Here is a 27,117-nt window from a genome sequence, read left to right as displayed (position 1 = left end):
GAAGGAATTATGTTTACAAGTACAGAGTATAGATTGCTGTGGAAAGTGCTGGGCTTTAAATGTCAATGGGAACAATGTATGATAGGTCACTCGCCAACTCTTCTATGTATGTATTTAACCAAACAGGTAGCATAAAGACAAACAACAAACTTCAAATGTTATTAGAAACCAACTATTTTGTGTTGATTCACTCTTTTCCATTTTAGATGCTTCTTTTTAACCAAAAAAAAAAAAAGAGTCTTAGATGTTTATTCTAATTTATGTACACATTTTATGTTCTTAGATTATTCTCCACTATTTGCTTCTATAAAATCTGGACCATATTTGACACTTCAATTAAACTTCAAGATGGGTCCCCCAATTTGTATGGAAGAAATTACGAGCAGTGATGCAATGATTTCTGCACAGAACTTGGGTTTAATAATTGGGAACCTTTGTAAGCTCTCATTTGTATACTTTCTGAGATGTGTCCTTATAGTCTCTTAAAGAGTAAAGAGGATGTATGAGAGAGTATATATTTTTTGGGTGGGATTAAGAGGGGGTATGGACCATGTCATTTGTTTTTTGTTTGTTGTTTTTGTTACCCATCATTGCTTCTGGATCTATCCATTTCAAGCTTCAGAACTTGATATTTCCCAAAAAGCATTGGGTATCCTATCCCCTCAACTCAGCAGTAGGCAGTGGGTATTTCATTTTCAAAGTCACAGAGCATGAGAGAGATAAATCGCAGTATTTGTAGTGTGCCAGGTGCAAGTGGGACTTTCTGGATCGTTACGGTGATAGCTTTCTCCCCTAAATTTTTTATGAATATACTGATGAAGACAGATTACTGTTATCTGTCTTCAATGGGTCATAAGTTGAACTAGCACTATATTTTTTCCGGAAAATATACAAAGTTGTGACATGGTGTTTAATAGTTTTAAGCTGTTGCTGCCAAAATAAACAAAGCTGTAAGGAATGATGACCCTCTCGTTTTTGTAACAATAAAATGGCCTCCTAATGTGTTTCCCTGACCCTGGACATTAAGCTACTAACCCCCTGGATTTCTGAGCTCCATCCTTTCCCCCAGTGGAAACCCCATGCAGAATATAGCTTTTGACTGAACAACAGAACATAGAGGATAAAATTAGTTGCATTACATTAGGATATGACAAAAAGCCTTTGAAAATCTTTGTCCCCATGCAACATTCCCAGAATATTAAACAAGACAGAGTAAAAGTAGGCCAAGGGAAAGAGTTAATATATTGAAAGGAAATTTTGTGAACCAATTCACCTACTAATTTTGAAAGGGTCATTATTGACAGCCTGTATGCAGTGGCATTTGCTAGCTTGTGGAACCTGCTCTACAATCATATGTGCAAAGTTCTTGTTGTTAAATCTTTGGATATAAGAGTAGCTGCTACAATATTTTCTTGGTACACTTTTATATGTCTCAAAAAAACCAAGTCTCCATTGCTAGAGATTGCATTCCAAAAAACAATGAGGAATAAGATTCATTTCTATGCAATGTTTCTTGTCTTCCTATTTCTAAGTATATGTATTTAAATAGCAGCATACATTTTGTACATTTTTATAGAGATAAATTGTCTTCTAAAAACAGAAAACCTAGTTCCTTGATTTCTATCACACTCTGGATTATTTTATTTTATTATTTTTTAGTATATTCCCCCCACCCCAAAGACCTGATGTTTGTTTTTTTAAGCTTAATTCCACCATCTTGGATTGTGGGAAGATAAGAGGTTCTGATAGGGTTAATCTAGTGACATAAAAGTCCATGTTGCATATGATCATAATCTTGAACTTTGATTAGATCTGAGCTACTAATATCTTGTGATTAATCAAAATGGGTTGCACTTCATGTAGTATATCACTTCACAAATGGAGCAGAGAATCACCCATGTTTTCTTGAATATCTGTTTTAATCTCTTTTAGGATAAAATGGCTTTGAATATTTTTATTTTTCTTTAAATCAGATTGAGTTCCCCAACTAAATGACTAGGAAGAAATTTTGAATTCCACTTTTGCTAGGATTATAAGTCAAAAAAAAAGAAACTTGTTTTTTAATTCATAGTATTTTAATGTTTCATTGAACATACTTCATGTTTAAAAAGTTGTCTGATGAAATTTAAATATTTCTATTCACCATAGTTTAAATAAAAATGTTCATAAAAGAATATAACAGGATATACTTTGTGGGAATGATGTTCAGGTTTTTATTGTTCTTCACAGCATAAAACATTTTTCAAGATTATTAATTGCACCTTTTGTAATTACCTAATTCCAGTGTAATCGAGAACTGATAAGAAAGAGCTTTACTTTGATTACTAAAATACCTGACATCTATCACCCAGACTCAGCAAGAGCTCTCAGAATAAGATGTGGACTATATGTACCTGTTTCAGCCAGCCATTTGGGCCTCACACACACAATTTCTTAAAAAAATTTGCTCACAAAAAGCTCTGAATTGAACAGTCTGTCCCAGAGCCACACATACCAGAGGCTCAATAAGTATATTTCTATGACTATATAGGAATCATTAAATAAAAAAATGGAAAGAAGCTGTGCAATTCATTCAATCCACTTCTAGACTGCATTGATAACACACATGCATTAAAATAAGAATGATTTAATTTAACTTCTTTTTTTTTTCTTACAGGAGACCTGGTGAGCCTCCATTGCTAAAAGGCTGGCTTCCTTACTTTGGACTGGCCCTGAAATTACAAAAAGATCCCATAGGTTTCATGAGAACTCTTCAAAATCAACATGGTGACACGTTCACTCTTCTCCTTGGAGGTAAACAGCACTTCATGTATCATAAATTCTCCCTTGTTCTTTAATGTCCTTATATTTTTCTCTAGGCAAATTATGTACAGTATTGTTTTATTTGTAGAGCCAATACAAAAGGAAACTATGGTCTTGAGTATAGTAATCCTCACATTAAAAAACAAATTATAGAACACTCTTGAGGGTACCTAGGGAACCCCACTCTCCTGCCAACACCTGTCATTATAGTTTGGTTTGGCTTGGTTTTAAGAATGGTTTTTAAAAAGCTACAATATATATGCATGGCCTATGGACATGGGCAATAGGGTAGTGAAGACCTGGGTGGATGGGTAGGGGCTGGGAGGGGAGGATAAAGCAGGGGATGGGAAATATCTGTAATACTGTCAACAATAAAAATATATTTTTTAAAAAGCTACAATATATTAATGGACTTTATTTTGTAGATCAGTTTTAGGTTTACAGAAAATTTATCAGATAGTACTGAGAGTTCTCATATCCCTTTTTCCCCCCTGATCATAGTTTCCCCTATTATTAACATCTTATTTTTTACAATATAATTCCACTTTATTTTTGAAGAGATCAAACTTTCTCTTTTAAAAAATATATTTATTGTTGCAAGTATTATATATCTCCCCCTTTTCCCCCATTGACCCTTTCTAGCCTGCACCAACACCCCATCCCAATATTATTAACATTTTATATCAGCATTTCTTACAACTGATGAGTCAATGTTGATACATTATTAAACATCCCTGGTTTACATTAGGGTTCACTCTTTGTGATGTACAAGTTCTTTAATGTTTGACAAATGCATAATGTCATGTATCCATCATTACAGTATCCCACAGAATAGTTTTCACTGCCCTAAAATCCCCCATATTCCACTTATTCGTTCCTCTTCCCCTCCCTGACCCCCTAGCAACCACTGATCTAGAATGTATTTTTAACTTGAAAAGGTTCGTTATCCTTCTACTTTTATAAAGTATTTACAAAACAAGATACAAAAAACACAGCAAGGTTACTACATACCCCAACCTCATAGGGCTAAGAAGACAAGCTAGAATATTCTTAGTTAATCCTCCTTTAAGGCCCCTGCAGTCCAGATGCATCGCTATCTATTGCTGCCTAACAAACTCCCCACAGATTGAATGCCATGCAGCAACCTTGCTGGAGTCACTTGTGTGGCTTGAGTCGTGGTTGCTTGACTGGGGCTAGATGGTCCATGCTGGCTTTCTTTACGTGCCTGCCTGGACCTCTTTGTCCACAGGCTGTTTCATCCTCAAGCAGACACCCTTACTGCATGTCAGCTAGTGTTTCAAGAGGGTACGGGGAAATGCTGCAAGGCCTCTTGATGTTACAAAACCTCACTCCCACCACATTCCATCAGTCAGATCAAGTCGCAGGTCAGCCCAGACTCATAGGTAGGGAATTAGACTCCACCTCTCCCTCGGCTGAGTGGCAGTCACATTGCAAAAGAGCACAATGTAGAGAGTTAGCAGGAATTTGTTGTGGCCATCTTTGCACGGTCTTCCACATCAGCTTATCGCCTGGGCTGGCTATTCCGTTTGCGGACTTCTGTCTGTCCTGTCTATGCTCCAGAAGGCTGAGCTCTACAGTCTAGATTCTCCACACGCCTTTGCCCTCTGACTTCTGGTTGGGTGTGCGAGTGAGAAGGCAGGTGTGTTCCAGCGCCCCATCTCTCCCTGGGCTCTGGTACACAGCTCACTCTCCTTCCTAAGGAAATGGAAGACATCAGGTATGACCTCACGCAGATCTCCACATGCCTACCAAACGCACCATGTCTCTCAGTTCCTAACACCTCTTCTCCAATTTCAAAGAATGTTCAAGACAATCCAGGGCCTTGTCTTCGTGACCCTTACTTCCTGCTTTCTCTGGGCGGGCATTTCATTATTTATTCCTCCCATACATGTGTCTTCATTTTTTTCTCTCTTGGGTCCTTATCCTTAGCTTATAACCATGCTTAATTGAGCTTCTCCTATGTTCTCTGGCTAGTTACTTTTCATTTCTTTTTTTTTTTTCTTTTTAGCATCCAGATTTTTCAAGAATTACCTATATTGTATGCTCTATTTAGGTCATTTCTTCTTACTGTAATTACTTAGCTGAGTATCAGAAGCAACCTTTTGTACATAGAGCAACTTCACTGCATCGCTACCATTTTAATGTAATTGGGAGGAAAAATGGTCCAACTGGATAAAATTGTCAGCATGGTTGAGTTCTCACACGAGCGAGCAGGCAGTATCCATTTCATCACAACTGCCTCCTTTACCCAGCAGCTGGCGAGTCTCTTCCGAAAGTAATTGTATGCACTCTGATTTCAGAAAAATTGAAGTGAAAAAAAAACACATGCATCTTAGAAAAAGAGAAATTATAATATATAAACATATCCTTGCAAGGGTTCCCAAAGTCTGGGATCCACCTACCTCTCCAGCCTCATCTCTTGCTACTGCTTGCCTTGTGCTTAATGTACCATCAAAGCACCAAGTGGTTTGAAATTTCCCCTTCATACACCATGCCCTTTGGTGCCTCTTTGCTGTTTATTCTGCCAGAATGCCGTTCTTCTCTTTGTGAGGCATCCTCAAAAGATGGCTGCCATGGACTCATCCTCTGAGGCCATAGTCACATATCACTTCCTCCCCAAAGCCTTCACTGGCCATTGCCCCTTTCCATGTTATGTTGATGCTTCTTCCCCAGTCTCCAGTTACTCCCATATCACTTCTCCAATAGCATTTAATAAATTGTGACTGTATAGCCAATTCAGTTGTCTATTTCCTTTCATTATTCTCTAGCTTCTTCATTGCCAACTTTTAATCCAGAGCTCAGCATGGATTGATTCATAATACATAATTGATGAGGAATTTCCCAATACCTCAGAGCTGATGAAATACTTACCAGAATACAATTAAAGGCCATAGCTGGTTCTTCTACTCTAAGTGAGCTTTTGGCTTCATAATACAAAACTGTATTCTTCACTTCAAAAAAAATTCAACCGTATGTTCTAATGAGTAGCTACAACACATCATTGAAATTTTTACTTTTCTTTTTTAAGTGAATTATACAGAAATAACCTTAGGTAATTAAGCAGAAACTTGTGGCAGATTTAAATAATTGTATTCACTTTTCACAAAGCAACCGATGTCTGCCGACACTTGGTATCTTAGTTTTAGATACGTACTGAGAAGCTTGCTGAATTTCTACCATCTAAATAATTTGACCATGGTTATGTTTTCTAGCTCAATAGTAGACAACCATAGTTGAATACGTACTGCTATTTCTCTTTGCCTTCTTACTAGGGTTTGAATAAATTCCTGCCAAGATATCCTATTAATGTATATGATTTTAATAATCAGTTTGCCAAATAGCTCATTTGGAAAATGTGAAATGAGGAGCAGTCTTCCACAGTTGTCCCATAATGTGATTTCAGTGAGTAATGTTCTTGTATGATGAGCAAATGATTGTCATCCCAAAAAGTCTCAAGGGACATGGATGTCATCTTAATAAAGAAATTAAAAGATACATCTTTTCATGAGAAACCACGTAAATTCGTGGCCTGTCGCAGAAAATAGTTCTCTAATTGGTTCTGTGTGGTGGTGCAGCAGAATCATTTTCCCTAGATGTCACCCCAGCGAAGCAGCCCTGTACGTCATTGTCAACAGCTAGTGAAATCTCTCTAATAAGAGGAGGAGTATGTAATGTGGTCAGCCTCATACAACAAAAAGTTGGTTTCTATTCCACTCCAACTAATATTTACAACTTGAGATTTTTTTTAAAATCTATTGAAGAATAATGTGGTCAGCCTCATACAACAAAAAGTTGGTTTCTAATCCACTCCTCCAACTAATATTTACAACTTGAGATTTTAAAAAAAATATATTGAAGAACAAGCTAAAGATGGAGATTAAAAGCTTGTAATTATGGAAAACTTATTTAAAATCCAGATTTTAAAGTCAGATTTGTTGACTGAGCATTTCTATTTCAAATAGTCAAATAATTGTCCTGAATTCCCATGGATATGTCTCTGTAAAGCACCAAATATCTGAGATAAAACATCAAAACTCAATTTATGATGATCCAGATGTCAAACTTCCTGTGTATATAAGATATCAGTGTGAGTGACCTTATTTGTTTTTTGGCATTTGCTGACATACTTTGCATCATGTAGTTTCATCTTCCTGAAAGAACTAAATTTGAAGAAAGTGAAAAGACTGTTGAGTTAGGAAAGGATCCCACACAGGTTATATGGGAATGCTGGAGTTGATACCTTGAGACCCAGGCAGCTCCTAAAAAGGGAACATAATGAAATTATCAGTAAAGAAAACATTCAAATTTTTTACCCTATTTAAAATATACATATATGTATATGTATATCATATGTATATGTGTATCATATGTATATGATATATATATTGTAAAAGTGAGCTTCATTTTGACATTGATATTTAGACACCATTCTTTTCTTTTTGAAAAACATGGCAAAGGATATTGTTTCTACCTTGTGATCTTTGTGAACTAGGCAACTTGCTTGTTGACACATGGCATTCATTTACATGAAATTACACTAGAGGAAAAGTTAATTTTGCTCCAAGAATCCATGGCCTTCGAAATAACTTTTCAGGTTCCCTTTGTTAAGAAATTTAAATTTATTTTATGAATGTATATGTGTTTTCCTAACTGTCTGTTAAAGATTACAAAGAAACTCTGGTTTTGCATCTCACATTAGCAGATGGTGGACAGATGGTTTAAATTAATATTAATTTTGGAAAACTTAGCTTAAATTGTTTATACTGAAGATTAAAAGTTGGAAAGCCAGCTAACATCTCCAGGGTTACTAGTACTTCCAAACCCAGTTGAAGAGTAAAATCCAGAAAATCAAAACGTCCACTTTTAAAGAAATCCACATCTTACTCAGGGATATAGATAAAACACAATGCCTTGATATGGAAGAAAATTAAAATAAGAACGAGAAAGAGAAAAATACAGATCCTAGAATGTAAAGAGGCTTGAAAACAGTGAGAATTTTATCTACAAATTGCTTTAAACTGATCAGTAATGATTTTTACATCAGAGACTATATACAACAACTGCTTATTTAAAAAAAATAATAATTGATTGTTAACCAGAATGCTTTTACACATTTAGCCTTTATTAATTTTATTTGAAATTAATGTTACAGTTTCTCCCCATCTCCTCACCCCCAAAGAGAGATATAGAAAGAAAAAGAGAGGGGATAAATATGTATTTGTGATGAATTATAGACAAAAACTCTACCCTGCACACAGCCTGTACTTAAGTAGGCCAGCAGCCAGTAGCTCATGCTCTCATAGCTGAACAGAGTTTTGTCTTTCCACTTAGATTTTGATGATTGTGGAAAATTTATAGAAAAGTTCAAAATATACTCTGATAATTGTGTGTATTACAAACTGAATCTTTCATACATTCTCTGAACTTTAGTGACAAATTTAAAATAACCCTAAAGATATTTAGTAAAATTATTTCATTTAGTGAAAGGAGAAAAGTATGAATCACCACCTGTGAAAATACACAGCTTTGCCTAAAATTGTGTCTTTTACAAAATAAGAGAATTGATTTTCTTTTCAATTATTCATCAGGCAGATGCTGGCAATTTTATTTAATTAAGCAGCTATGGTATAAGGCAGGTGTAATAAAATATGCCCAAATCCAGTTGAGTCCTTTTTCCTCCCCCAGGGGGAAAAACAATTGAGTTGATTTTGTAGTTGTAGCTTTGGGATCTGACAAGAATGAGTAGTCATTTCTAGCTTTACTCTCATTCTTAGATTGGCCCCTCCTTATTAAGTAAATTAAGAGGAAATAGAGGAAATAAAATTTAAATCATATGATTCATTTTTAGAAAAAAATAATAGCTCATGTATCTCCATGTATATCAAAAACTTAAATAATGCTTTAAAATTGTACAACAAAGAGAAAACATTAATCTTTTTTAAAATGCAAACTAGATCATATATTTAACATTGAGATAAATGATATTTTTTATATATCTTTATTGTTGAAAGTATTACATATGTCCCCTTTTTCCCCCCATTGCCCTCTTCTCCCCCTCTCTGCTTCCAAGCCTGTGCCAGGATTAGGTTGAAAATTATTCAAAACTTTATCCTAAATCTTTACCAAATTAAATTTAAGTTCTGTGATGCTGTTGGAGTTACCATAAATAGTAAGTGAGAAGTCATTTATCTTAGAAAGCTACACAAACATACCTGCACACACACAGAGGAATGATGAGTTTAAGAGGAAAGTGTAGATGATCCTCCATTCTTCACGGTCTAATTATTTATTGTTTTTCTAGAAGACAATAAATAGGTATCAAAGTATATAGGAGCATCTACACTTCATGTGTGTTCTTGGGAAGGAAAAACTTATTAAATGCTATTATTTAATACTATCTGCATATTACATATAATTACAAGGAGTCTTAAAACAGTATTAGGTACTCTAAGCTTCATGAATCAGAATCAGGAATTGTAAATTTGACCAGAACCTTAAATCTTTTAATTAGTAAGGTTGGACAACACTAATGTATGAAAAGACCAAATGTCACCACCTCAAAGAACCATTTCTAATAACTTCTGAAAGCAGACTGAAGCAGATTCCACTTTCTGCCTCAGATACACATCTGCTGTATCACTATCCATCCACATAATACAATGTTTTCTTTACATCTTTATACCTCAAGAGGAACAAGATCCAAACAAATGTCTTGATTTCAATAAAAGTTGAATAAATATAAATGAATGAATGAAAGAATGAATTCTAATTTGACATTCTGCTTCAGTATGTGACCTTGGACATGTTACTAAATCTTTGTGAGCCACTATTTTCTCATCTATAAAAATGAAAATACTGGCCTTTTGTGATTTTGTTGTTAGTGTTGAATTAGGAATTCATCTATGAGTACCTGCTTCATACCACATCTTCATTTATTTGAGTTAAAATTATTGTATCCAGCCAAAGCTAGGATGATACCAAGTATGAAAAAGCTCTTGATGAAGTATAAATAAAAAATCCATAAGGGAATGTCATCTTACCAATTTGATATTTTTGTTATTTATGTTATTGGAGAGAAAAATATGAGAAGTGTTTAAGTCAAGGGATTCTGAGTATATTTAAAGGATAATTTAAATATTTGGGTACTTAGTTAAAATAAAAATTTGATGTGTACACTACCTTAAACATTTTTAATTGATTTTTACAGAGAGAAAGGAAGGGGGAGAGAGAGAGAGAAATATTGATTTGTTGTTCCACCCATCTATGCATTCGTTGGTTGATTCTTGTATGTGCCCTGACAAGGGATCAAACCTGTAACCTTGATAGTATGGGGGCAGTGCTCTAACCAACTGAGTTACCTGGCCAGGGCTTATACTGTGTTTTATTAATTCATTAAGAATTTCAGAATATTTAACTTCAAGTTTCTAGAGTTTTTCCCACTATCTTCCATTTTAAAAGGAAACATGTAGTGGACCTTTGGATGAAATGGATTTTTATTAACCTTTGCACGTTTCTAGATGTTAGTTACTAAGATCTAATTTTCATTAAAATATTGTCAAAGTTTGGAGTGGGGGGCTGTTTGTTTTGCTAACAAATGAGCTCATATTCTCATTTCTTTTAGGAAAGTACATAACATTTATTCTGGACCCTTACCAGTACCAGTCAGTGATGAAAAATCAGAAATTAAGCTTTCAAATGTTTAGTAAGAATATATTAAAGAAAGCATTTGCCATCCAAAAGTTGATGACCGATGATGAACTGAACAACGAGCTTCATGACTGCTACAAACTTTTACAAGGGAAATCTTTGGACCTACTCATGGAAAACATGACGCAGAACCTACAACAAGTTTTTGAACCCAAACTCTTTAAAACCACAAATTGGGACATGGCATACCTGTTGACATTCTGCAGCTCAGTAATATTTGAGACCACATTTGCAACCATATATGGAAAATCTGTTGCTGGTGATAGGAAAGAATTTATTACTGAACTTAAAGATGATTTTTTTAAATTTGATGCCAAATTCATATATTTACTATCAGATATACCCATTGAGCTTCTAGGAAATGCCAAGTCTATTCAAAAGAAACTTATAAAACACTTGACATCAGAAAACTTAGCGAACATACAAGGATGGTCAGAAGTTGTTCAAATGAGGCAAGATATCCTGGAGAAATACTATACGCTCAAGGACATTGAAATAGGAGGTAAGAAACTTCTGAATGATTACTTGTCTAAAATAGAATAATTTACAATAGACCTTTGAAATAAAAAGACAAAATGGCGACCTTGAAAAATTTTATGCTCGCTCTAATTGGCTAATGATAAAATGTTTTACTCTGAAACAACCCTCTGTGATAATTGATTTTTTTTTTTTTTTTTTTTTTTTTGCTGAGGTGGTAAAACAAGATACTTAATGGTGATGATGAGAAAGAGTATAGCCAAGCTGCATTACTCCTCTTATCTCATTCCCCCATCTCCCTGCCCCCAACCCCCCCACACACATTACATTTTAAACTATTCTCATTAAGCAGAAAATTAGACTTCAGAAGCCTATTGGTCCTCATTAGCATGCACTGATCCTTGGCTGGGTCTGTGTCCTAACATCTTTTAATTAGCACACTGCAAATCTAATCAGTGTAATAAACGCTATTAATCTTCCTTTTCACTTATTTTCTCCCAGCACATCATTTAGGCTTTCTCTGGGCCTCTGTGGCAAACACTATTCCAACTATGTTCTGGACAATCTATTACCTTCTACGGCACCCAGAAGCTATGGCAGTGCTGCGTGACGAAATTGACCATTTGCTGCAGTCAACAGGTCAAAAGCAAGGGTCTGGATTTTCCATCTACATCACCAGAGAACAATTGGACAGCCTGGTCTACCTAGGTAATTTATTTTTATCTGTTATGAAGAAAAGAAGGTTACTTCTCTGCTAACTCAGTTTATCACTCAAAGCTGTTTACCAAGAGGTGGAGGACACAGCTGTCTAATTGACATAATAACACCCATTTACATCAATTATAAATTATGTAGTTTATAGTTGTAGATACTCTCATTGCATGTAAACATTAAGGCCTAGGTAATTAACTATGCAAGGTATGCAAAAGGCTAGACCAAAGCTTTGCAATTATTTGGAAAAAAATAGTTTCTGCCTATTAAGTCATTTGATTCTGAGCATCTGTTGACATGCTAATGCTTTCCAAACACTGCTGCTCTATCTTGTCAAGAAAGGTATTTAGAGCTTGAAAAAAGAAGGTATTTCAGGAATGCAACTTATGTACGAAACATATTTATTCTACCCTAAAATGGTGTCTATATTTTCATGCAGCAATTAGGATGTTTTATACAGCTTGGAGTACATGATTCTCAAAAATGTAGTACAAGTGATTTCCACTGAAAAGTTTATGATTTAAACACACTTGGGGGTGAAAAAGGAAAAAAAAAGGAAGGGAGAGAGCGAGGGAAAAGAAAAAACTACAAATTACTTCCTGTGAAATGTCAATATTTTATAAAACATTCACTGACTTATGAGATATGCATGGTCTCTGTGTTAAACACATTTGAGGTCAGGAGTGACTAAGGTGTTTTTCTGTTTCTACATATATCTGTGTACTGGTGACGTGAACTTTTGACAGCAGTGGATTGCATTCTACTTCACTAGTTTTGATAAGACCACTATGATTATGTGATGAACTTTAATTCCCAAAGTTAAATTCTATATCGATGAGTTATCCTCTGTCCCTTCTGTATTGATATTTCATCCTATGGTATCATTTACTATACAATAGTCCAAGTCCCTCTGGACAAATGGAAGAGTAAGTCTTTATATTTCTCTGTTGCTTCACTCATTTGACAATGTAGGCAAGTATTTTAACCCATGTTGGCCTCAATTTTTTATCTTTTAAATATGTTCCAGGTTTTTTGGTGGGATCTTGTGCATGTACAGGCCCTATAGGTCTTGACTGCCAGTTGGTTCCCACTGGTTAGGATAAAACCCATCAGAGGCAATAGCCGGAAGCTGGCCTTGAATTGACAGTGACTAGCTTGTTCAGTCAATTAGGAAAAATATGTCACCTTACAGTTTGCTGTTTGGAGCATATATTATCAAAGATATTTTGAATTTGCTTCGTGAAAGAAAATAATTCCACATTATTAAAATTCAAATATTATTTTATTTTTCTTTTGAGAATTAATGGGGAAGAAATGCACAAAATTTGTGTACAGTTCTAGACAGTTGCCTTCACATGGATACACAGTATTTTATGAATAGAAGATTTGTGGTTCTGTGAAGATCAAGGTTGCATTTCCCACATATTCAATTGCATTTTGTGAATCAGATTATGTATACTGAAAAGTAAAGCAAATAAACTTCAAGGAATAGGTGTTTGTATTCGTAGACAGTTATTACTCATAAGAATGTAGTTGAGACTCATCAACCCTTTTTATTCAGCTTCTCGTTATTGAAAGGATCATTTTAAAAGTATAATATCAAAAGAGGAAAGTTTAAATGTATTTGATCAGAAGAGATGGCAGGTTCCAGGGTTATAATTTGGGTCCATTCAAGTCCATAGCTAGCACTAGAGATTTTCATCCTTGGAGGACTCAAATTTACAGCTCACGGACCTTCACCAAATGAACAACAATCCCACATGAGTGAGGATCCACCTAGATAAAGGCAATGCCTTCCTTCATCTGGAAAGTGGACCTCTGTTTTTCACAACCTCGGTTACCAGCAGACATTCATTATGAGAATTTAATCTTGTAGAAAATAGGGTGTATTTTTACTTTCACGAGATAAACTTTTATGCAGAGTGGAGCAAACTTATGACTCAGTAACACAACAGATGACCTCTGCATCTCGTCATAGCTCAACTGTATTTCTGTATATCAAAAAAGAGCTTGAACTATATGTACAATAGGCAAAAATTTATGGAATTAAGTATTTGCAGTGTACTGCATAGTATGAGTGTATGTGCTTCTTATTATTATTTCCTTAGGGAAGAGTTCTATGTATTCTAAGTACAATTTCTCTTTTTAAAATTTTTTTATTGTTGAAAGTATTATAATTTCTTTTTAAAGAGATGACTTTAATTTTTATTATTGTAAAAAAAAATCACAAGGATGAAATGAATGCTGTTTTTTGTTGTTGTTTTTTAAACCAAGACAGAGAATTTTGTTATTAGTACAGGAGAGGGACAGGAGATTTTTTTACGGAGATATTGCGTATCAGCATACATTTATTAAACAGCAAGGTTGAAAAGGAAAGTTAAAATGCCATAGAAAAGGTGTTTTGTTCCTAAACACAAATGATTTCTCTAGAGTGGATAAGAAAACAGTGCCCAATGGGGTACAGGTGATGCAAATCATTGTGCATATCTTACTGATGTTTCTAGCCAATCCTGTAAGCCTCAAACGTATCGAATTTCCTCTGACATCAATATACACCTAATGTCAGCAAAAGTTAAAATGTGTAACATAGATTAGGCTTTTAAATATCAAGCTCAAAGCAATCATCTGTTGTTAGTGGTTGTAATGGATTTATGCTTTTATCCAATGCTCTCAAAAATATTTATTTAAAACCAGTCTACCTTTCTCTTAAAGAAAAATGTAACTTTATATACTTATGTAACTTATTAGAGGAATCCTGCTTATTCTAACCTCACTAAAATGTTATATAAATTTAGCAAAGATCTCTACCATTAAATTTAAATGTAAATTTAAGATAAGTTAGTAACTATAGTGAGGTTACTTAGGGGAGCCTAAATATAAATAGAAAGAGTTACTGATAAAATAAAAGTTTGAAAACTGTACTAATAACTCTTACTTTTACTCTAAGAGAAAAGTAAGAGATAATGCAAGGAGTGGATGTCTCAAAATTGATATTTTGATTAATGGATAGCAAATAATCTTGAGTCCCACTTCTTATTTCAAGGTTTACCGAAATAATGTATGTAAATAACTTAATAAAAAATATGGGTTCAATGAACATTATCTGTTGTTATCACCAAGATGATATTTAACTTCGATGTCATCCCTACAGTGTTTATATTGTTTTCTTTATTTTCAAGTATTTGTGAGCCAAGCTGGTATCAAATTCAAGTCTACCTCACCCCCACAGAAGGGCACCTTCTGCTTAGCACACATGAAAAGAGCAATTGAACTCTAAGTAAGAATGTAAGGCAAAGTGGATTATAACTCCTGAACTGCTCAGATGAATTGCAGGCACCCAATTTTGTTCAATGAGATATCTTGAAAATCAGAAAAGCTGCAAATGTGGTCCAAGTGAGGAATATTGGGAAAAAAAGGAAGTGCTGTAAAGCTAGGGCTTGGCAAAATTTTAATACTCTTTTAAAAGAGGAGATTATGTATTATAGTAACTCTAGAATTATAGGCTTGCTGTGATCTTCAGTAAAATTCTATGACATTTCTAAGCCCATTTTTTGTGTGAGTAGTTGGGAGGGAACAGAAAGAAATGATTAGTTGGAAAAAATAAAGATTACTAACAAATAATAGTGATTATTAGGCATAGTCCATATTAAATCTATTGATGATTTCAATATTTCAAAGCAACTTAATGGACTTATGTTATTTCGTGTGATCTTCACCAAGATACTGGGGGACTGGGGCAGCTATTATTTTGCCATTATTTATACAGATGATAAAATTCTCAGGGTGCTAAATGACTTTCCTCAGGTCATGGAGGTAAAGGAGAGAGGCAGAACTTTAACTTGGGTTCTGTCCATACCCAGCCTTTTCCCCTCAAACCTGTCTGATACAAGAATCACTGGAGTCCTTTTCATTGTCCGAAATGAGAGGGAAGAGGAAGTCTTTGTATCATGATTCAACAAAGCCAGCCATGCTATTCACATGGACAAGATCTGAAAATTGGGCTAGGTGATGATAGAGTTAAGTTTATTTTTCATTCAGGATGAAACATTAGGAACGACGGTATTAATCATTATTTTACTATGTAGCAGGCACTGTATTAACTGCTTTATGTAATTAGCTTATTTAATCTTCAAGAGTTATCTTTAATTCTTGGGTAACAAGGTTCAGAAAGATTAGTTAACCACCCCAAATCATACAACTAGATAGTGGAGGAGCCAGAAATTGATACCAGGCTTGTTTAACTTCAGTGCTAACCTATAAACACTGTCACTTCCTGGAAAAATGCTCTAGCGACGTACCAGAGACCTAGTTTTTGTCTGATATGTATCACTAATTCTCAAATATAATTGGGTTTGAGTGTGAAGTTAGGGCTAGAGGTTCACATCAGAATTTTATGGAGTTTTTTTTAAATAAAAATAAACTTTTTATTTTAGAATAGTTTAGATTTACAGAAAAGTTACAAAGATAATAGAGTTTCCATATTTCCCTGACACATGGTTTCCCTTATTATTAACATGTTAGTGTGGTATATTTGGCACAATTTTGGGTGCTATATTGACAAAAACTTATTTAATGTTATAAAATAATTCTATTTGAGAAATTAAAGTTGTACATGATTTAGACAACAGTAGGAAAGTTTACAAAAGCCTCTCTTCCAGTGGGGATGCATAAACAATATCAATTCTACTTCATATTAGAAACTTATAACTGGACCCAGCTGGAGAGGCATCTTCCATAAAAGGGTACATAAGGTAGTGAAATTTTTGTACATAATATAAGGAAACATTGGTTAAAAAGTAAAATATACTGATTTGGATGTTTATGAAATTTCCAGCTCGGTGCAAAGATAAGAGGGTTAGACGATCTAATGAATGCTGGAAGCAGGAGTTGAAAGGATTGAAAGGGAAATTTAATGAGAATACAGATTATTGTATTTAGGTCTGGAAATCAACTGCATAAGAATAGGATGAGGAAATGTGTGGCTGAGCAGAAAAGGGTTTAAAGCCCTAGTTCTCAGCCTGGATTCCTCATTGGAATCATCAGGGAAGCTTCAAAAATACTCACACCCAGTCTCAGTAAGGTAGTGAAATTTTTGTACATAATATAAGGAAACATTGGTTAAAAAGTAAAATATACTGATTTGGATGTTTATGAAATTTCCAGCTCGGTGCAAAGATAAGAGGGTTAGACGATCTAATGAATGCTGGAAGCAGGAGTTGAAAGGATTGAAAGGGAAATTTAATGAGAATACAGATTATTGTATTTAGGTCTGGAAATCAACTGCATAAGAATAGGATGAGGAAATGTGTGGCTGAGCAGAAAAGGGTTTAAAGCCCTAGTTCTCAGCCTGGATTCCTCATTGGAATCATCTGGGAAGCTTCAAAAATACTCACACCCAGTCTCAGCCACAGAGGTTCTGATGTCAGGGGCCTGGGTGCAAGCTCATGATTCTAATGTGCAATCAAGGTTTAAAAGCACAAATTTAAAGTGTTTGTTAATGCAGTGGTTCTGATTGCATTGATCTAGCATGGAGCATTATTATTATTATTATTATTATTATTAAACCATCTCAGGTGATTCTAATGGATAGCCAGCACTGATAACCTCTGGGATATCAGGAAGCTTAAAACAAGTCAGTGGTGACATCTCAAAAATATGTTGTTCATTTGCTTCCAACAAAGCATTCATGCAAGTATGGTATCTAGGGAAGAGAAAGCAGTTCCTCTCTACTTTTCCAACTGAAGTAACACACCCAGTTCCACCACATTTTAGTGGCACATTTAGCAATTGAATTAATCCAGAATGTTGAAAAACTGAAAGCCATATCTTCTCTGACATGCAACTTAAAAATGACATGATAGTGCTCCTTAAATATTTTTAAAGGGCTCTTCTGTGGAAGAGGAATTAGGATTTTTATTTTTTACTAGAGGCCTGGTGCACAGATTCGTGCACCGGTGGGGTCCCTTGGCCTGGCCTGCGGGGATCGGGCAGCTACCGGTCCAACAGTTGGACACTTAGCATATTAGCCTTTTATATAGAGAGATTTTTTTTTTTTTTGGCCTTTGGGTTTTCTAAAGGGGATAAATGAAAGGAAGGACCATTTCAGCCCAGTAAAAGAAAACAAAAAAAACCTCTCTAATAAAATGGACTTTCTGAATGCCATCATTGGAGATAGCCAATCAGAAATTGTACAATATCTTCACTAGGATCTTCAGAAGCATTTCTGTTTATATATACTTTCCAGCAGTGAACTACCTAAACTGCAGGAGCCTTGAAGGCCAAATCCACACGCTGTGTTCTCTCTTTTCTACATATGTCAGCTACCATTTCGCACCAGCAGCAGTAGCCCAGTGCCTTGCTGAGTAGGCCCTGGATAAATGTTTACTGAATATATGAATGTTGACTTCACAAGTCTATATTTTAGCAGTAAACCAAAGGCCATGTGTGCAAAGCATAGTGAAAGTAGGCATTCATTTCTACCAATTCCAATTTATTTTTAACTATACTTAAAATATACCGTTGTTGAGCCCAAAATTAGTTATTTTACTTTGAATGATCTGATTATTACAATTTCAGATCTACCTTCTCATCTGTCTTGAAGGTAGTTGCATAAAATCACTCACACATCTGGACCCTCCCTCCATTTCCCCACACCCTCTAGGGCACACTTCCTCCACATCCCCCTCCCTTCTCACCTACCTTCTTCCTAAGATCACCCAGGTAGACTGTGGCAGGGCCTGGCTGTTCATTTCACTCCAGCCATCGCTGCTATCCACTGATCACCATGGCTAATCAGATGGTATGACAGTCTGCACCAATCATTAAGATGACCCAAATTAACAGCCTGGCCATGTCACAGTGCATTCATTCCACATACACAGACATGGCCTAAGTGTGAGGCAGAAACTTGGATGTGCCTATTTGTATTTGCCTTGTAACATGCATTATTGATGGTCCAACACTGCTTCCTCACTTTAAATCTGCAAATGAGAATCATCTGTCAATTATTACAACCAGAATTGAGAACTGAGGGCAAAAGAGAAAGTGTCTGTGCCTTTTTCCTACCACCATTTATTTCATTTGCCCTTTTTCTTCACACTGACATTGTACGTAAAGCATCTTAGCGCGACACAGTCCCCAGCTTTTTGCCTACAGCGGATACTGAATCAGAATATTTTTATATCCTAAAGGTAAACAAACCTTCCCAGCCAGGTGAAGAAGGCAGTGCAGGCTCTGAACTGGAAGTTGCTTGTGGGAATTTCGGTAACCGAATTTCCTTGTGTGTCCTGGTCAGTAAAGCTCAATATGTAAAACGAGGGTAGCCTTATCCTAATCACCATTGCCATTGTTGGCATCTTACAGCACCTGGTGTAAATTATCCCCAAATATTTACATTCTTGATAGCCATTTTTCTACAATGCATTTAATAAGCGGAGGGTCCTATTACCTGCTAAATGTTAGTATAAATTAACAATCCATTATGCACAATAAGTTTTATAAAACATTTACAGATAGAGATCATGTTTAATTAAAATTAACGTGCATATGAAAGCCAAGTCCACTAATGATCACAATGACCTTTTATTACCTGCAGCCCCTTGTTTTGCCCGGAATGATTGACAGCTTGCTGTTTGGCTACCATGTTGAATTTCAGCCGACAAGACTTTTCATTTTAACTCAATTTGCCCGCCTATCACAAGCTGGTGGCAGGCCAGACCCAAGTCACCCAGCTTTGCCTCAGCAGCTTGCTCTAGTTCTCATTAGTACGCATTTATTCAGTGGAAATTGGAAGACAAATGCTTGAAGGCATGTGAACTAAGTATAGCAAATTAGGTTTAAAGACTGAATATTTATAAGTATATGGAAAGTTTTTTTTTTTATAATTCTAGAACGAATTGAGAACTGAGTGCTAGCTTTGGCATAAAAGAAGTAAAGATAGTAGGGGGGGGGAAGGAAGATTCTAAGAATAACAATACTATAAGCTTTTTCTTTCCATTTTGGAAATATGTAAAATGCCTCTGACAACACCTTATCAAATACCAACCTGGCCTCTCTTTCGTGGAGTGCTTGCTGCACAACAAAGTTTAGCACCTCGTGCGTGAGGAGGGGGTGGAAATGAGGGTCATGTTCAATTGTTGCTTGGTTATCCCTTGGTATGTTTTAAATTGCCTTGTTTGTTCGGCACTAGCATAGAAACAGATGTTGCTCTACCGTGCAGGATAATTTACTGTACCTCCTGGTGCAGCATGGAAGCCCTCCCAGGGCCCAGCTGGTCTGTCAGTGGCACTGGCTGGTGTCTGCTCAACTATGACAACTACAAGTCGAGGCTGCAATTTTTTTTTTATTTTTTATTGTGCAGTTGTCATTCTTCTCAACATATAGCTCTGCCTGCGTTCTTACGGGGGCTGGTGGGAAAGCTGCTGGCTTTTGTGCCTGTCTGTGGCAAACCAGAGCCGCAGAAGCCCCGCTCTCCATTGTTAAAAATAATGCAACTCATTACTCCTGCCGTCTAATGATTATCGGCATGATCGCTCAGAGCGAGAGCCAACCTCGTCTTGCACACATAACTGGTACTGGAAGGTAAAACAGATTTGTCATTTATGATCTGACCGCTAAGCCACACTTTGTGCTCCATTATTGTGATTAACTTCTGCATAAGATATGCTTGCCCAATTGTCATTTGTGATACTGCAGTGGGCGCAAGCTGCCATGCTTCCCCCCGCCCCTCACACACACACACCCCTCCGAGCACGTCGGCCAATCAGATGTGACCGTGTTATTTGGACTGTTAAATGCCTGTCCTGTCACAGCAGCCATGGCATCATTATTTTGCTTTTGTATTTCTTCTTCCCACACCCCTACTGGACTTGGTGGGTGAACAGGCTGCTACATATGTCAGCTACCATTTCACACCACAAGCTAAAACGATGCTGTGCTATTGTTGACCCAACAGAGCCAGCAGCCATACAGGGGAAGCCGACCCTCGAATTTCACCATAGAAATGTTGGTCACTGGTGTCCTGCCAGCTAAAATCCATCGTGTCAGGTGCCTTGTGGCTATCTGCAGGAGAGTTCATGTTCCAAAACCAAAGTTCTTTTCCGGCCTCATCACCAACAAACCGATTTGACTCTGCCTGATTATAATAACGAAGGCAGTCCAGGAGAATATGCGCAGCCTCGCTGTACGTCACATCGAATCACCACACTGTCCACACACAGCTGACCACAGCCTCATTTCTTTAGGCAAATGCATGCTTAGGAAAAGCCCCCTGGGAGAAGGCACCCAAAGCTACTTGATACCGCTATGCAAGCCAGGCATAGATTTAAATTTTAGTGAAGTGGCATTTATTTTTATTTTTTGGCTGAAACAAGCCTTCACTGACCAGTCTGCTTCTATAATCTAATAACAGGTACCTATGTTTCAGATCTTCACTGAACACTAGGAGACTGGGCTGTGTGTGTGTGTGTGTGTGTGTGTGAGAGAGAGAGAGAGAGAGAGAGAGAGAGAGAGAGAAAGAGTTTCTGCATTATAAGCCATAAACACAACCATTTGTTACCATGTGAAGGGGGAAAATACTCTATTTGGAGCTCTTTTTCACATTTCTGATTAGGAAGAAGCAAGCTTTATATTCTAGGACCCATTCACGCTGGTGCAAACATAGTCAGTTTTGATTATGAAGGCAGAGATGCAGACCCAGACGGGAGCTACATGCTGATATGCATGCTATCAGAATGATTTATGCAAATTATGCATATTATTCCCAAAGGAATTCCTCCTCAAACTGCCAGGATAAATTGCCGGAAATTAGCCATAAAATCTGTCGTGCTAGGAGCAAAAGGTGAAGGCCACTGGGAAAGCAAGGACATTCAGCTTCTGGAATCTTCCAGGTTATGATGATGGTTGCTATTTGCCCTGGAAGTGAGGGAAATTAGGGTTTGCTTCTGAACCCTGTAAAAGTATTTCCCCTTTAAAATTTTTCCAGTAAATGCTGACTCACATTTTATTTACAGATAGCATAAAAGAAATTAAGTGTTAAGCTGTCTCAGGAAACACCACTACAATCACTTTACTCTTAACTGCCTAAGTGGTTATTAAATGCCTCAGTCTGGCTTTAAAGGCATAGCTTTTCAGAAGGCTGGTGAAATAACCCACCAGCAGTTGTTTAACTGGGACGTGGTTTTAATTTACAATGGGTATGCCCATAACGCAGCATTTCTCTCGTAAACTATTCCTTCCTACAAAAATCCTAACTACTGACGTTCTGCCCAAGCGCAGCACTGTTGCTCCCGTCTGTGAAGTGTCCCCAAGCCGTGTTGAGGACATACCACAGCTGTCTCACCCGCCCCCTTCTCGCTCTGGTCGTGCCAGGCCACCATCCTGGTGCTCAGTGATCTGATTAGGAAAGGGTTTCCTTTTCCATCAAAGCTATCGGTGGTGAACTTTAATGGTAAATTATGGGCACTCTACAGGAACAGTCATATTTTAAGAAGCTGTTGCCTGCAAAAAAGAAAAAAGAGAGAGACAGAGAGAGAGAAGGAAGGAAGGAAAGAAGGGAGGGAAGGAGGGAGGGAGGGAGGGAGGGAGGAAGGAAGGAAGGAAGGAAGGAAGGAAGGAAGGAAGGAAGGAAGGGAAGGAAGGAAGGAAGGAAGGAAGAAAGGAAGGAAGGAAGAAAGAAAGAAGGAAAATAGGGAGGAAAAGAGAAAGAACTACTCATGGACATCCACAATAGTATGCTGATTGGGGAGGGAGAAGGAGGTGGGTGGAAGTGGAGGAGGATATAGGGGGAAATAAATGGTGATGGAAACAAACAAACAAACAAATAAATAAATAAATAAATAGCTATTTTAAAATAATGATTTAAAAAAGAAGCTGTTGCTTGTTTGTTTTCCTTCAGAAAGTGCCATTCTCGAGGCTTTACGACTGTGCTCATTTTCGTCCATCATTCGTTTTGTTCAAGAGGATTTGACTCTACCTTCAGAGACCGGGGACTACCTCATACGAAAGGGAGACCTGGTCGCCATATTTCCTCCACTCATGCACCACGACCCTGAAATCTTTGAAGCTCCAGAGGTAAATAGTCATCGAGCTGGCCATTGCTACTTCTTCTATGCTGCAGGCACATTCCTCTTCCTCTTGAGCTCTTTCTATCTCTCCCTTTCACCCCCATGTTCCAGGTGGCATTTGAGAGAGTTTGATGATTTCTGTTTTTCCTCCAATAGGAAAATGTTCCTGTTTACTGAACTGTTTGCTAAGGATTTCTCTTTCAAAGTTTCCGTGACCTATAAATCGGAATAGAGTGATGAGACTTAGTGCTAGTTTCATCAAATGAAATGGCCACTGTACCTTGGCCATCATTACCTTTAGGGCATAATTAGGTTTCCTTGGCAGAGAATTGTTGAAAGGGCAAGCTATTGACAGGCGGCTGAGAGAATAAATAATGATGACACTTAGATTTTGCTAAGTGTTTCCAGAATGGGGTTGATATCCCAAAGTTAAATACCATCATAGTCATGGTTAAGCCAATATACATTTTCACCTCTTATTAAAGATATGTGCCCCTTCTTGATCAATTAGGATGGCATTATGAACTTGAGATTGTAAAGCTGCTGCTCACGGATGAAGCTCTGAGGGTAATTGTGTCATCTCCTTGTATTTTTTCCCCCCAAAGCTGGAGTTAATGAATATCAAAGACTGGAAATTAATCCACCCTGGCTCATCCCTTAATACCACTTCAGAGGTTCACCACCTGCATGCAAATTGAATGCACTCACATTCTGCCTGTGCGAATCATGAAGTAATGCTGTTGCTGCAGTGGTTTTTGTATGTGAAATGCCATTTTTAAAGGGAAACCTCTGTTCTCTTTTGGAGCAGTTCAAAAGCGGAACCACTTTTAAACCCAGTTTCTAAGTGAGATGTCATACAGCCAGGCTGGATTAAAATATTTGTTGAATTTTGGAAACTAATAAGAAGAGGACAACCTCAAATACAATGAGATAATTTGCATTGATTTTAGGCAAAAATTTTAGGCGAGGGAGAATGTACATATGGTTTCTATGTGTTTCAGAAGGGACATTAAATGAATGATGATAGTAAGTCAGAAGTAAGGTATTAGTGAGTGAATGAACATTCCCCAGACAATAAGGTTTATTTCCACATTTGTTAATATCAAAATTTTTCACCCACAAATAGATAGTCAGTAAATAGGGCAAATAAATAATATTTGAAAAATATTTAAAAATTTTAAATAGCTTTATTTCTAGCTGTAATTTTTTAAAATATATTTTTATTGACTTCAGAGAGGAAGGGAGAGGGAGAGAGAGATGAGAATATTAATGATGAGAGAGAATCATTGATTGACTGCCTCCTGCAAGCACCCTACTGTGGATCGAGCCTGCAACCCAGGCATGTGCCCTTGACGAGAATCGAACCCGGGACCCCTTAGTCTGCAGGCCAATGCTCTGTCCACTGAGCCAAACCGGCTAGGGCTGCAATTTTTAATATATTTAACATTATCATTTTCATTATATGATTATTCCAATAGTTATTAAGTTTGCCATTCATGTCATAATAGTAAAATCAACATTACTAGTAAAGCGCAGCCAGGACGGTGTTTCTCAGTGGTTAAGCATCAACCTATGAACCAGGAGGTCACAGTTCAATTCCTGTTCAGGGTACATGCCCAGGTTGCCGGCTTAATCCCTAGTGAGAGGTCTGCAGAAGGCACTGATCAATGATTCTCTCTCATCATTGATGTTTCTGTCTCCCTCTGAAATAAATTTTTAAAAATTAAAAAAAAGTTACCAGTAAATACTCAATAAATGTTTGCCAAATCACCACTGTTTTTATGGTACTGTTCTTTGAGTTCTTCTGATCCTCCACTCCTAACCCTACCCTAGTGATAAAATTAGGCCATGAATTAGACTTTTAGGGATTTTTAAATCAAAGTTAAATACTGAAAGTGTGCTGATTTATATTTCTATTCTGGTATTTTTATATGCTGCAAGCACATTCCTAAATAGAAGTGCCCAAACTTTACATAAGACAATGACTAATCTTAATAGTAATTGGAAGGGTTGGCCTCATACTAAACCTGTGGAAGAGTGAAATTGCAATATTGTGACTACTGATTTAGCATCACTGGGGTAGCTCTAACTTAAGTTGATGAGCGCTCTATTATTTACTAAACTTAACATTAGTCTATTGTACCTGACTAATATTAAAATTAACTAGCAAATTCTCTGTCATGTTATTGTTTTCTCGAAATTAGTTGTGGAATGGTAATAATTATAGTTCAGAGCCATTTTTATGACTTGGCAAGGTCCTATGTAATCATTCTATAAACATTTACTGAGAATTTACCACTAGTGGGCATATAAATTGATTCATTTTGTTCTTAACAACTTAGGGTGGCAATAAGACACTGTAGATGTTTATATAACACACGCCCATCCAAAAACAACAATGCACTGACAGTCAAGAAGGCAAATCTGTTCTTGACCATTTGTCACTAAGAGCCCTGGCCCAGGAGCTCAGCAGAGGCCCACATTCCCCATGTCCTGTCTTTTGTGTACTACATATCATGAATGGGAAGACCAGGCCTTAGATATAGAAAACAGACAATAGCTATTGGGTCAAAAATATGAGGAAGACTAACTTCAGATATAAGTATAGTTATTCTTGGAGCACATAGACACGGAAGAGCCTTAGCAGAACATAGGCATGGTTTCAGGATGTTCAAGCTTAAGAGACCCTAGAATATTACATTACATAACAGGCCATGGCTTTCCTGAATCACATATCTTCCTGTTTTCTGAATGCCCTTCCTTGTCAAGAAACAAATATGGAACCTCTACTATGTGCATAGCACCCAGCTGGGTGCTTAAAAAATACAGAGATAAATAAGACAGTGTGACTACTACAATCTCCTGGGATTTCTTGGCTCTGCCATTTTCTGTGGGTTAGCTCTGTCTTCTGCCTGGTGGCAAGAAAGCCACAGCAGTTGCAGTCATCATATTCATATATAACAAGGTCCAGAAGAGAAAGGGTGATGAACTATTTTTGTTTGTTTCTTTCTTTCTTTGTTTTTCTTTCTTCACAAGAAGACATCTGGGAGAAGTCCCCACAGACTTTTCTCCTGTAGCACTGATGAGATTGGCTCACACACCCTCTCCTAAATCAGTCAGAGGCTGAAATGATGTGAATACCATCATTGGAGCCTAGAAACAAATGAAAACACACACACACACACGCACACACACACACCCCGAATCTCATGCAGAAGGAAGATGTTGAGGAGTCATCCACAGCAATCATTAGAGGAGCAATGGGAAATTTCAGTGTCTTACCTTTTCTCTTAAAAATTTCTCTGTTATGCCCTAACTGGTTTGGCTCAGTGGATAGAGCGTCGGCCTGTGAACTCAAGGGTCCCAGGTTCGATTCCGGTCAAGGGCATGTACCTTGGTTGCGGGCGCATACCCAGTAGGGGGTGTGCAGGAGGCAGCTGATAGATGTTTCTCTCTCATCGATGTTTCTAACTTTCTATCCCTCACCCTTCCTCTCTGTAAAAAATCAATAAAATATATTTTTAAAATTCTCTGTTCTTATCCACTTAATGATATTGCATTTAATTGACCCGCTTTAATTATGAAGCACTAAGTTATTATGGCTATAAGAGTTTAAGTCAACATTAATCAAAAGCCCTTCCTTTTTAAAAAGTCTTTTTAAATATTTTTATTGATTTCTGAGAGGGAGGGAGAGAGAGATAGGAACATCAATGATGAGAGAGAATCATTGATTGGTGGGGATCGAGCCCGAGTCCCAGGCATGTGCCCTGACCAAGAATCTAACCACAATCTCCTGGTTCATAGGTCGACGCTCAACCACTGAGCCATGCCGGCTGGGCCACAAGCTCTTCCTAATATTTACGTTCTGCTCTGGTTCTCCATGCCCTGGCCATGTAAAGAAAACAAACTGAAAATAAATTTTCCACTCAAAAATATATTTATGGCCCTAGCCGGTTTTGCTCAGTGAATAGAGCATCGGCTTGCGGACTCAAGGGTCCCAGGTTCGATTCCCGTCAAGGGCATGTACCTTGGTTGCAGGCACATCCCCAGTAGGGAGTGTGTAGGAGGCAGCTGATTGATGTTTCTCTCTCATCGATGTTTCTCTCTCATCGATGTTTCTAACTCTCTATCCCTCTCCCTTCCTCTCTGTAAAAAATCAATAAAATATATTTTAAAATATATATGTATATATATTTATGCCTATGTGCCCTTTGACCTTGATTATAGTCTCAGCAAAAGAAGTTGGCCTTTTCCCTTCTTGTTTCATAATATATCCAACTAAATAGGAATTTCTATGATGTTTAGTATGAAGAAATTGAATAGGATATGGTGGAAA

The 27,117-nt window shown here is 37.0% G+C and overlaps 1 protein-coding gene across 7 annotated transcripts in view; it reads left to right on the top strand.

Annotated features, from left to right (window-relative positions):
- The window catches only part of LOC102240967 (25-hydroxycholesterol 7-alpha-hydroxylase), an 82,739-nt gene that overhangs the window by 48,735 nt on the left and 6,887 nt on the right, over nucleotides 1-27,117 (top strand). For 6 of the 7 annotated variants that reach the window (XR_001362273.1, XR_001362272.1, XM_014540389.1 and 3 more), the window contains 4 exons: nucleotides 2,657-2,793; nucleotides 10,445-11,032; nucleotides 11,509-11,715; nucleotides 22,613-22,788. Coding sequence is in view for 5 of the 7 variants with exons in the window: in XM_014540389.1 (XP_014395875.1) it covers nucleotides 2,657-2,793; nucleotides 10,445-11,032; nucleotides 11,509-11,715; nucleotides 22,613-22,788 (1,108 nt within the window). In the remaining 2 variants the exon portion in view is untranslated. Of the gene's footprint in view, nucleotides 1-2,656; nucleotides 2,794-10,444; nucleotides 11,033-11,508; nucleotides 11,716-22,612; nucleotides 22,789-23,386; nucleotides 23,797-27,117 lie in introns of those variants that run through there. The other variant, XM_014540383.1, reaches the window with a different exon arrangement.

Source organism: Myotis brandtii, unplaced genomic scaffold (genome assembly GCF_000412655.1).
Source record: "Myotis brandtii unplaced genomic scaffold, ASM41265v1 scaffold1053, whole genome shotgun sequence".
Lineage (NCBI taxonomy): Eukaryota > Metazoa > Chordata > Mammalia > Chiroptera > Vespertilionidae > Myotis > Myotis brandtii.
Note: the sequence above shows the minus strand (reverse complement) of the source record. Positions and strands in the feature narration are given on the sequence as shown.